The sequence below is a fragment of the Mastomys coucha genome, chromosome X (genome assembly GCF_008632895.1).
Source record: "Mastomys coucha isolate ucsf_1 chromosome X, UCSF_Mcou_1, whole genome shotgun sequence".
In the NCBI taxonomy this organism is placed as follows: Eukaryota; Metazoa; Chordata; class Mammalia; order Rodentia; family Muridae; genus Mastomys; species Mastomys coucha.
Genome location: NC_045030.1, coordinates 135,647,638 through 135,660,386, shown reverse-complemented (window position 1 = coordinate 135,660,386; position 12,749 = coordinate 135,647,638). Strand labels below are relative to the sequence as shown.

The 12,749-nt window shown below is 38.3% G+C and overlaps 1 protein-coding gene across 4 annotated transcripts in view; it reads right to left on the bottom strand.

Annotated features, from left to right (window-relative positions):
• The window catches only part of Tmem164 (transmembrane protein 164), a 150,239-nt gene that overhangs the window by 80,575 nt on the left and 56,915 nt on the right, over nt 1-12,749 (bottom strand). For all 4 annotated transcript variants that reach the window (XM_031368821.1, XM_031368831.1, XM_031368826.1 and 1 more), the window contains one exon: nt 7,110-7,159. In XM_031368821.1, the coding sequence (XP_031224681.1) occupies nt 7,110-7,159 (50 nt within the window). The remainder of the gene's footprint in view (nt 1-7,109; nt 7,160-12,749) is intronic.

Here is a 12,749-nt window from a genome sequence, read left to right as displayed (position 1 = left end):
GCATATAAAATAAAATAATAAAAAGAAAAGGGTTAAAAAGATTATGGAGCTGGTTTAAAACCTAAGAGATGAACAGAATAAGCAAGTCCCTGAACTAATTCCTCACACATAGGAGAAGATACTTACTAAAGAGTTGTTTGTGGTAAAGGACCTTAAGAGGAACCATTGCTGGGTGTAATAGCATATCCCTCTAATCCTAGCACTGGAAAGTTATAGTCAGGAAGATCAAGAAAAGTCCAGCATCTACTAACATGAGATTGTCTGTCATAACAAATGCATAATAAAGAAAGAAATAAGTGAATAAAAGCATAACATTGGATTGTACAGCTAATCTTACAATGAGGAAAATGTCTTTGCAGGCATAAAATACAGGAAGAAAGCTGATTGTGACAATGTATTTGGGAGAATAAAACAGGAGAATCAAAAGTTCCAGGCTGTACTGGGATACACAGTCAATTGTAAGCCAGTCTGGGCTATGGGGTGAGACCTTGTCTCAAATACTTAAAGGGCTATGGGGTGAGACCCTGCCTCAAATACATACATACATACATACATACATACATACATACATACATATGAAATATTCATGGTCTGAAAGAAGGAGTAATCAACATGATTAAAAAAAGCAAAATTGTTCTTTAGCAACAACTTCATTAAGAAGTTCAAAGGCATGGGGTATGTGGTGCATGTTTTTAATCCCAGTAACTAGGATGTTGAGGCAAGCAGATCTCTGTGAGCCTGAGGCCATCAAGAATCAAGAGTTACATAATGTGGCCTGATCTCAAAACAAATTATTAATATGTAAGCAAGGCATGGTGGTAAATGCGTGTTATTCCAGCACTGTGGGGGCTGAAGCAGAATGATCTCCAGTTCAAGTCCAGCCTAGGCTGCAGAGTGATTTACAGACTAATCTGAGATACATATCAAGACCTGTCTTAAACTTGAAAAACTGAACTAGAACAATTGCTCAGTGATTCAGAGAGCTTGCAGCTCTTGTCTCAGACTATAGGTCAGGTCCCAGCACATGTCAGGAGGCTCACAACTGCCTGTATCACCTGGCCTCTATGGTACCTCTACACATACACACACACACACAAAAAGTTGAAGTGGAATCGTCTAGTTCTTTGGAAACTTAGTTATGCCAAATGATGTTTTGCTGGGGCATACAGGCGAAAAGATGTCTTGCTAAAAGCAAACACATGAAAGACTGTTTTCCTGAAGCAAATGCAGGTGAAAGGATGTTTGGAAATAGCAAACATGTGAAAAGACTCTCGATGAAGGAGTATAAATATGACCCCACAGACAGTGGGAGCTAAGCACTGAGCCTTGGTTTGGTTTGCTCTGCCTCGCTATTCTTCGCTAAAGACACGCATTCTTCACTAAAGACACGCATATATTGGTTCATCTCAGGTAGCATTGTTGAGTTCAACTTGGGGTAACGCTACCATTGAGAGAAACTCGCTCAAGAACTGCTTGTGAGGTTCCTGTGGCAGCTTGCTGCTTCTGAGGCCTTGCCTTCAGCCAGCTGGTAAGCCTGGAGGTTTCTTCAGATGCTTGGTGTCTGCGTGCCTAGAGGACTGGACAGCAGTGACCGGTTTATGCCTTTTGTCTGCTTACCTAGTACTGCAGCTGCTGAGTCATAGTTGGTGTTTGCTACGGGACTGCACTGCTGCCCAGGAAGATCAAGCTCACTCCTAAAGAACTTATTGCTGAACAGGTCCACTTCCCCATATCCTACTAACTTTTCTCTTCCACTACCTCTGCTGGGTGGTGGGCTGAAGGAAAGGTTAAAGCTTTATTAAAAGTAGGTTGCAGCCAGGTAGTGGTGGCGCATGCCTTTAATCCCAGCACTTGGGAGGCAGAGGCAGGCAGATTTCTGAGTTCGAGGCCAGCCTGGTCTACAGAGTGAGTTCCAGGACAGCCAGGGCTACACAGAGAAACCCTGTCTCAAAAAAAAATCAAAAAGAAAAATAAAGTAGGTTGCAAAAAAGTTATGGCTACAATAAGTCCTTTTTAAAAATTAGCAACAAAATGCAAATAAAGGCAAAAGAAGTATTTACTGCAAAGATAAAAAAACTTCTAGACTTTATAAACATATAATTTATTCAAGTAAAATGAGAAATACCCTTAAATAAAACTAGTAACATGAGTTGGTAGTCCACAGAAGAAATTATACAAGTGTATAAAGAACAGATGAGAATAAATGTAACATGCATATATCTGAAATCTGTTGTAATAAAGAAGGAAAACAAAACAAAGAAAGGGTTGAGAAAAAGCTGCAGTGGATGCTTAATAAAGCCGAGGGACTCTCCTTGGCTATTCCAACATGGTGTCCTGTCCTCTCCTTTTCTTTATCAAAGGGAAATCTTATTCATTAAGACTGTGGGTTTGGCAAGGTAGTGCACACCTTTAATCCCCATGCTTGGAGGCAGCAGCAGGTGGATCTCAGTAAGTTGGAGGGCAGTCAGATACATAATGGGACCATATTTCAAAAGGAAAAACAGGCCAGCTGGTTCCCACAATATGACAGGATGAGTCATATTCTGAGTCTCTAATAGTGACTGAGACAGATGCGTACTTAAAGTTGGTAGTACAACAGTAATTAAGTAGTCTCTAGGATATACAGTCAGATACAAGTTATCTTCCAGGAACCCTTGCACATACCAATCTCAGTGTATTCTCAAGTCCCTTATATAAGATGGTGTGATACTTGTATATGACCTGCAAATAAACACAATGCTTACATCCTCTCTAGGTTAGAGAGGTTACACTTTATACAATGTAAACACTGTAAACATGTGTATAGTACTATATACATTTGTATAATTTCTTCTGTGGACTATCAATGTTTAAGGAATAATAACCCAAAAAAGGTCTCCTGTTAAAACAGATACAATTTAAAACAAAACAAACCTTTCAGTCTGTAGTTGGTTGGATCTGGGGACATGGAATCTCCACACATAGGGCAGAATATATTGAGTTTAGTCAAACCTGTATGAGAAAAAGTATTCTATAGGGTGGCCATAGAAAGTATTGGTAGACTGCTCTTAAGGAAAAAGCCACTCTAAATCAGCAAAGAAACATGTCTCAGATTCAAAGAGATAAAGCCTTGCATGTATAAACACAATAAAACAAATGCTGGGGTCACTAGATGAGCATCCATAGAGAACGGTGTCTAGAAACATGGAGACATGGGGCTTTCAGAAGCAGAAAGCCACCAGGATGGAATTCCAGAAGTTGGTGAGATTAGAGTTTGTAAGACCACCATGCGCAAGATTGCTGTCTGGTGAGCCAAGTAGAAACCCTGCCAATTCTAGCTCGACATCTCAGACCCAGGGTTTCTGCTGAGGCAGCCTTTCTAGCAGCAGGCTCCAGCAGCAGCACTTAGCAAGTCACATGTCAGCAGAGGTGCACATAAATGAAATGGTCACGACCCAGCTGGCACACTGGCAAGCTTTCATTCTCCCCTGTGAAACAGACCATGAAACCCCTGTAGAGAATCCTGTCTCCTCTCCACCACCAAAAGAACTGTCAGCCCCCAGCCCAGCGTGGAGCTCTGCAGCTTGCTGTACACATCGTAACCCTTTCCAAGCAGTGACCGGGCATGTCTCTGCAAAGAACATGCCACGCTCTGTTTAGCTGGGAAGCTAGCACACTTACAAACGCCTGGTATAGCAAAGCACCGGTGGAGAAATAAGAAAGAGGGAGTCAGTGCTTGTCAGTGAGCATGGTGTACACTGAGATGTTTGAACTGTGGAATAACAGAGTCATGGTCTTAACACTTAGAAGGAAGCTAGGAAGGATGAATACATCCAAGACTTTATTCTACTCAGTAATAAAAATATTGATAATGTACTTGCTGAGCAAATCTAAATACAGCCAAGCCAACAGAAAACATACAAGATTAAGTTCAACTAACAAAGTGTAATGACATGAAGAGACATTCTTCAAATGATCCTGAGTATTGCATACCAAAACGTATGACAACAAATATGAAGATAAAAAACAGGCCGATAGTTCCCTAACCAACACAAATGACTACAGTTAAATCAAAAAGATTTGAACAGATTGATTCCCATAAAAGACACTGAAAATGTAATTATGGGTCTACCATGATGAAAAAAGATATGAAGTCCGGATGAGCTTTCCAAGTATTTCATCAAACCTTCAAAGGACACAATTTCTAAGTGTAACTGAAATATTACAGAGCAGAAAAAAAAAAAAGAAGCAATGTTTTTGTATACTATATGTTACCCATCTTATATTTAATCTTCAAATCTAATGAAAAAAAGCCACATTACTCTTCAATCTCATTTATGAATACTTAAAACATTCTAAATAAAATACAGATAAACAAATTCAGCTCTGAATCAAAATAATAACATACTGCAATCAGTAGGCTTATTCTGTAATATGAAAGTATTTCAAAACCAGAAATTCTATCAAGAAAATTCACTGTATTGGAAAAATCAGTGAGAGCTAGCTCAATAGCATAGAACTTATAATGTGCTTCAGGAAGAAAACCACTTAGAGGAAAACCAAAATTTCAAACACCAGATGTCAATAAAATACAGCAACCAAACTCATAAGTAAATATGGAAATAAAACAAGGAAAATTCAAAACCAAATAAACAAGTGCAACAGCAAATATAAAAAGAACAAAGAAAATATTCAGATATGAAAATCTTTAGTCAGAGAAGGCCATCAACACTATTTTTCTTTACCTGAGTTCCTACAAAATGCATCAAAAATATAAGTATTGAAAAGATAAAAGAAAAATGAAATTTACCAGAAATAAGAGAATCTGTGTAACAGCTGAACATAAGCTAAATATTTGTAAAAAAAAAAAAAATCAATAATCATTTTCCTTGGCAGCAAGTAGCACTTAGCAGTGGAGATGAAGAAGGTATTCAAGTTTCAACAGGAAAAAGCTATTAATTCTTGAGAATTGTATATAAAATAGCATAGAAGAGATAAGAAGAAAAGAATAGATCTAATTAACACAAAATCAGATGTGAACATGCAAAGAAATAAAATTTCTTGGCTAAAAAGAACTACATAATTAAAAAGTTCAAGCCAATGTAACGTGAGCCTAATTAGAATCTTAGTAGAACTCGAATGGAATATTGAGTAAAAGGAAGCTTTAAAATGCATAAGTAGGAAAAAATGACAAGAATGTAATAAATGAAGTTTAAACTAATGCAATCAAGTGAATATAATCATGGCACACAACCCAACGAAAGAGAAGAGAGAATCAATAACTCAAGACTAGTACATAAAACATTAAATAGCTGACAATGATGGATGTTCGGTTTACAGGAAAAAGCAGGGAGTATGTAATATGCTGTTCTAGTACAACTGGTTATCCATCTCTGGTAATGCAACTTTAGATAGAACTGGAAATGCAGAAGTTATATAAGAATAATATTTGTATAAAAAAGGAAAAATTATGCAAGATAGTCACATACACACATAAAAATTGAAAGCAACAATATACAAGGTTAGTACACAGTAATGGTTATCTCAGAAACTAAATTGTCATTAATATGGAAATGCCAAGATAAGTTGTATAGTTAAGAAATATTTTGCAGCCCTTCTTATATAAGGACATGCCAGTAGATTTGGATAGAATTCTATGAAATATTGTTAAATGAAAAAGCAGGCTGTACTAAAGAACTAAAGCAAACAATTTACAAAAACTTCTACAAGCCACATGAGCTTACCCATGCACATGGAGAAAGATGCATATATGGAGGACTGGTATAAACTAGGAGCTAAGTCAAAAAAATGAAAATGCAAAGGACCACTATGAAGAAATCTAGTAATCATATTTACATATTTCTGTATGAGTATAAAATAAGTAAATTAAGTTGGAAAAATAAATAGTAAAAATGTGAGGAAACAATATGATTTCTGCTTATGAAACAGAAGAAAGGAAGGAAGGAAGGAAGGAAGGAAGGAAGGAAGGAAGAAAAGGAAAGAAAGACAATAACCAAAATTATCTCTCCAAAGTAGGATGGAAATGGTGTTTATTTTCTGATGAGAATTGTTGCTTTCCTCCTAATGAAATAAAATCAATGCATGTTGCTTTAAAAACATCACACTGAATAATTGAGCTCATTTTGAAAAGGCAAAGGAGGGAAGTGAGGTTAAATTGCCCTTTTCTGTGGGAGCTGTCCACATAAAACATAAAAAGTCACCCGGAAGAAAAGTACTCACCTAGGGCAAGAGACTAAGTGGCTATTCTGCGCAGCTGTTTGCAGGAGCAAATGGGGTCGTTTTCCCCCTACCTCACACTCTAATGACTTAAGTAAATCAGAAAGCCATTTACTCTACTCTCAACTATCCAAGCATCTGCCATTTCCCTCCCTCTGGCCATTGCATTATTCACAAATAGCTCCAACATGGGGGTGGAGGTAGGGGGAGAGAAAATTAATTCAGCCCATTTACCTTCGAATTAGCAACTCTAATAAAAGGTCTGATGAGGGAGATGATCACAACTCATGGCTAAAATGAGGGTTCTGGGACTCTTACTAATTTAATTTAAGTCATCCTGCCTTCAGAGAAACATGGTTTGCTTGAGTATCCTTTAATGGATTTAATGCTCACTGATATTTATTTATAGGGCTATGGATATGACTCACTAGTAGAACACTGTGCAGCAGGTATAAGGCCCTGTTCAATTCCCAGAATCCCTGTCGCTTCATTTTGCACTTGAATGGCATAAAGACACAGGAACAAAGGCCTTCAATAGCACATCCTCAGTGAAGAGATAGATAGCAGAGGGCTTTGGATTAAGTAATGTGGCCTCCAGCAGCTCTCAAAGGAATTTGAGCAAGACAATGACAAGCTGCCAAGCCACCCTGCTTTGGCTGTGTAATCGCAAAGATAGGTTCAGTAGGATTTCCTAGAGTTCAACAACAGCTATAACCCACATACAACATGTATACGACAGTTCAGTGGATCCTAACAGATGTTTATGCCTCATGAAAGACCAGGGGACCAAGCAGTATAGGCCACAGGCTTGATACCGCACCATCCTTTGTCATCAAATGGAAAGAACTGCCTGAAAAGGAAAGGCCATGGAGTAAAACACAATTTTCTCTTACTTGAAGATGACGGTAGCTCCCGGACATGGGGGACAGGCCAGGAGGAAGATCTGCAATGGAAAAATTAAGAATGGTTAGAAAGCAAAACACTTAACACAGTGACTTGGTGCTATTATTTATTAAAAAAAAAAAAACTTTAAAGCAAAGAATGTAAAAAGAATTAGAAAGGTAAAATTTATGTTTTGTGTGTTGGTTAAAATGTGTATAGTTACAAAGCAAACAAATAGTTTCCCAAAGTACATTTGTATTTGTGTGTGTGTAAAAAAGAGAGATAGAGTAGAATTTTCAGTATTTCAACCTCAATATATATAGAGAGAGAACAGAATTTTCAGTACTTCAACTTCAATATGCCATAAGTAGCCAGTCTTTGAAGTTTTAACCCAGGGCAGGTAAAAATAGATTCTGCACATAGAACATGCACACGAATTCCATCTGGTTTGCCTCCCATGGGGGTAAGTGGGCTTATCAATACCAAGAGCTGCCAAATTTAGCACGTGAAAATGCAAGACACCAAGTTAAATTGCAATTCCAGAGAAACAATGAATAATATTTTGTGTAAGTAGGCTGAAAGTGTTGCATGAAACATATTTCTATTACAACATTGCTTTTTATCTGAAAATTGGTTGTAATTGGACATTCTGAATTTTCCTACAACTCTAACAAACTGCCACCTCGACTCTTAGATTTTGTTTGTTTCTATACATCTAACCAGGTGATTTTTCTAAAGTCCTGTTATCATGACAGGAATAATGGAAGCCAAATAACCTTGTCATTCTAATAGGTGAATCAACTCCCTGAACTTGGGTGTGACCCAGGCATGGACTCTAGGCTCTGGAGACAGTGCAGTTGTTTGGCTTATGCATTGGTCTTCAACTGCCATCAAGGCCAAAACAGCCTTTACAAAATTTGCTAACCATGCGAATCTAGGCCTCGCATGGTTAAAGCACCCTGACCTGCAATCCTGAGACCTCCCCTCACCACATCTGCATGCTGAACAACAGTTCCAGATGGAATGAGGTCAGCCATTCCTAGTCATCTCACATGCTATGTGTTTGCTCTTAGACTAAACTACTCTGAGGACCAAAGGCATTCCATGGGACTGAGGCTTAACCAACGCCTAAAGCTTGTGTTTGTAGGATTCCTTTATACACACTGATTCCATTCTGTGCTTTAAAACATTCATCATCAATAGCTGTCCTGGAAAACTCTGATAATTTGCATTATGGGCTTGTCGGCTCTGCCAAAAATGTGTGCTCTGGCATTTTGTTCTTCCATTCACTTGCAGTCTACACTGAGAATAGTCTGTACTATATGGAAGACATTTGCTTGGCAGCTAGCTTCCCTGCTAAGAGGAAAAGAAGGGATTATGGAAAAGACAGTGTCTTAAGAACACCAGTGGGACTCCATGTTCCCTCTTACCCCATCAGGGAACCCGTCCACAGAAAGAGTCACCTACCAGCAGCCACCCCATGCTTTTTCTCTTGAGTCAATTTGATTAAAGTGCAACCTCAATGATAATTTCGGGTCCACAATCCTCTGTTGGTAAACCCCAAATTCAAAGGGCTCTAAAACAGAAACTGTGTGCTTGTCTAATGCATGATTTGAATGGAGGTAAATCTCTCTTTATTTACTCTGTTTATGGGGAATTTCCATGTATTTCCCACAGAAATCAGACATATTTCATTACTGAGGTGCTGCCCCAGACTGCACTGGGATTATGTGGAAAATATCCATTGCGTTGCCTTTTTAAAAACACCCAAAACAAGCTGATTTCTGAATTACATTTAACTCTACTCGTTTTGAATAAGGATTGTGTACTTGAAATTTTGATTCTACAAATATTAGTTCCTCCCCAGACCCTTGTCTGACCCTCAGGAGCAGTTCAAGAAAGAACTAAACGAAGTTGGTGTTCTTTACCCCAGACACAGCAGGAAGGTTACTCACCTTAGGCAAAGGACCAATTTGGAGACTGCACAAACCCAGCATCAGGCCCACCAAAGCTTATACTTTGAAGCTACAGTACAGAGAGGATACCAGGCCCCAACCACCTTGCAAAGGTCTCCAGTTCATCTGGAATACCCCCAGAGAGTCATGCCAGCAGCCTTCCTCAGCTTCTGAAATACCCAGACACTAGCAACATGCCAAACAGAAAGTAAAAATGCAACAGAGAGCCTCAGAATGAATGAAGTCTTCCTTTTCTGTGTTGGCAGCCTAGTAGGGTCAAGCACATGGGTGCTTGACTAGTTCTGTCCTTCTGTACAGCAGATGTTCAGGATTAAGCCTCCAGTATCAATCCACTCCATCATTCAGAGACAGCTAGCTCATCTAGTCCTCATTCTACATGAGCTCGCCAACAGTTAGTTTCACAGGACCAAAACTTTCTAATATTCCAGTCATTCTCACCTTGCCTGTCTATACCTATCACCAGGATAGAGAAATTATTTTGGGGAGGGGGGGAGCAACCTTTGAGTCAAATACAGGGAATACATTAACAACAACAACAACCAAACAACAACAACAAAAAAACACCTCAAAATTCAACTCCTTCCATTTCTAGGAAACCCACGGCCTCCTTCAGCCACTAGAAAGATTTCTGAAATTGAACCTCTGCTTAGTCAGGCTAAGGTCACAACTCTAATCATTCTTCTTCGATCAAACATTATAAAAATAACATTTTAACCTATTAGCCCAAGGATCCCTAGCCTTGCCTTCACTGTCCTTGTCTCCTTCATTGGATGGCTCCAGACACCTCCAAATTTTTGATAGCATATGTTTTTACACTGCCAGATGGAAAACTAAAGCATTCCTTGAGCTGCAAACAGAAGACACCTAGAAGTACAAACACAAAAGATGAGATGAGAACAGATGCCAACATATCTCAGTACCAACTCTCTATCCATGTTCCAAATGGTTCCTGAAGCAAAGAGCAAAACTGCAAAGCAAGCAGAATGGTGCTACAGAGAATCAATACATCCCAACACAGGCAGGGGCAAGTTAGTTAACCCCATTTCACTGAGGAAGAGACTGAGGAAGAAATATTTCTGATAAAACCCCAATTCAATGTACTTGCCACCTAAGCTCTTCCTGTCCCTATAGCCCTGTCCGTTCACTGCATTCACAGGACACAGAAAACACCCCACTAGTTTTATGCCAGTACTACCATACATTCGTGAGATCTATTTTGATCACCATGAGATATATCAAAACACACCCAACAAGGCAGCCCACCACACAGATCCAGCAATGCCCACACAAGCTCATTTTAGCTCAAACTCATCTCAGCCCCAGGTCTGGTGGGTACATGTGATTCACAAAGCCTTCTAAAACTGAAGTCTTTGTGGCTAGTCATTCCAGGAAAAATGCCCAGATGCTATTAAAAAAAAAGTCTTAATTCCCTATGAATACCCCCCATACAAGTCCAACCCAAAAGACAGTACATTTAACTCTTTCCAGTTACCAGGTTGTCTCAGTTCATCTTCTATAACCACTATAGTTCTAGGTACCACCATCTCCCCCCAGCTCCCCATCTTCTCAACCATCATTTTTCCTACTCTCTATTCATACCTCCAATTATCCTAGCCCCAAGTTTACCAAAGACCATCCTAAAGGAGCTGCTGGATCAGTTAAACAATGAAGGGACATGGTTGAACAACATCAAATAGAAATGAAACGTAAGAGTCACAGAGACTGGCATGTAGCCTGGCACACAAGCATTTAGGTCCTGGACCTCTGGATTCCAGTTTTCCTTATTCCGCTTTCGATGAAGACACCCGGATATCTAAGGATTCCTGAGGACACATGCATCTGAGTTATTTACCATAGGGAAGTGGGTAACACTCACATAGGAAAGATCAAATTCCTGGGTTGTACAACGTCTTTCCTGAAGCTCTACTCACTCCTGTCCATACCTTCATGCCCTCATTATCTCTCTGGACTACTGTCACAGTTTCTTCCCTATGTACCACTACCAGGTACAATGTTACAAGAAGGATTTATCTAAAACGCCACTCTTCTGTGCCATTTGAAATCTTTCTAAGGCTGGCCAATACCTAAAGGAAAGCACAGCAAATAAGAACATCTGTGCTCTAGCCTCCATCTATCATCTAAATATGCATTATGCCCTCTGTATCCTGAACGTGCTTCCATGGCTTCATTTTTTGGTTCATTTTTTAAAAGTGCTCTAAAAAATACATACATGCATACATTCATACACACACACACACTCACACACACACACACACACATATATATATAATAGTATATATAGTATATTATGGCTATTTTTGTCTGCATGTATGTCTGTGAATCACATAGATGCAGTGCTCAAAGATACCAGAAGATGGCACTAGATTCCCAAGAGCTGGAGTTACAGACAGGTTATTAGACATTGTGTGGGTGCTGGGAATTGAACCTGAGTCTTCTGCAAGACCAGCGGCCAGCTCTTAATTGAAGAACCATCTCTCTAGCTCCATCTACATCCTAATCTCTAACAGCTTCATCATACTCAATTACACACCCATTCAATAATTTACCCAGTTCCTTTACCAGTCTCCAGTTACAGGAGACTTTAGAGGTCCAAAGAAATAGAACTAGTCAGTCCCCCCTAGCCATATGGAATTGCTTCTAAGACCCCTTCAAATCCTCATATCTGTGGATAGTCAGCTCCATTATATATGTCCCATAGCATTTACATATCACCTATTTTTGTTTTCCTATATATTTTAACAATCTCTAAATTACTTATAATATCCAATACAATGTAAATGTCATTTAAAGATCTGTTAAACTATATCATTAGGGGACTAATATTAAGAAAAAAACTGTCACACACATTTTAAATACTAATTATTTTTCCAAAAAAATACTTTTGTCCTGCAGTTGGTTAATTCTTCAATATGAAACCAAAGGATACAGACCTAGCCAACCACATATTCTTTAAGGCTTTAAATTTCATAATGATAAACTGTCTCCTAAGAAAGTTACTTGAATTGATACCCCCACATATACCAGGTACATATAAAAATATGTTTTCTGCTGCATTCAGGTCAAATGGTAACATTTTGAAAAGGGATAAGAAACTTAAGATCTTTGTTTTTTAATTTGTATGTCTTAGACAATTTCTTCAAACTTTAAAACTTCTAACATGTTTATTGACTAGCTGTATTTTGGGAGGGTCACAGAAACTGTCTACATTATAGCTATATTATATTAATATTATATTTATATATCACATATAATTATGTCTATATATTAATAGCATTAGAGCCAGATATAGTAGTAATCGAAGCAGGTGCTGGAGGATGAGTTCAAGGTCAGCCGTAGCTATAGGAGATCTTGTCTCAGAAAACCAAAACACTTAGTTCAGACTACACTAACTATTATTTGTAAACATTTCTCCCTCTGTAACAACTCTACTTATGGTAATTTCTTGATGCATAGAAGCTTTTTTAATTCATGGAATCATATTATATATATATATATATATGTATATGTGTATATATATACACACACACATATACATACATATATATACATACACATATATGTATTTGTGTGTGTATATATATGTATGTATATGTGTGTGTATATATATATATGTATATACATGTGTGTGTGTGTATATATATATATATGTATATA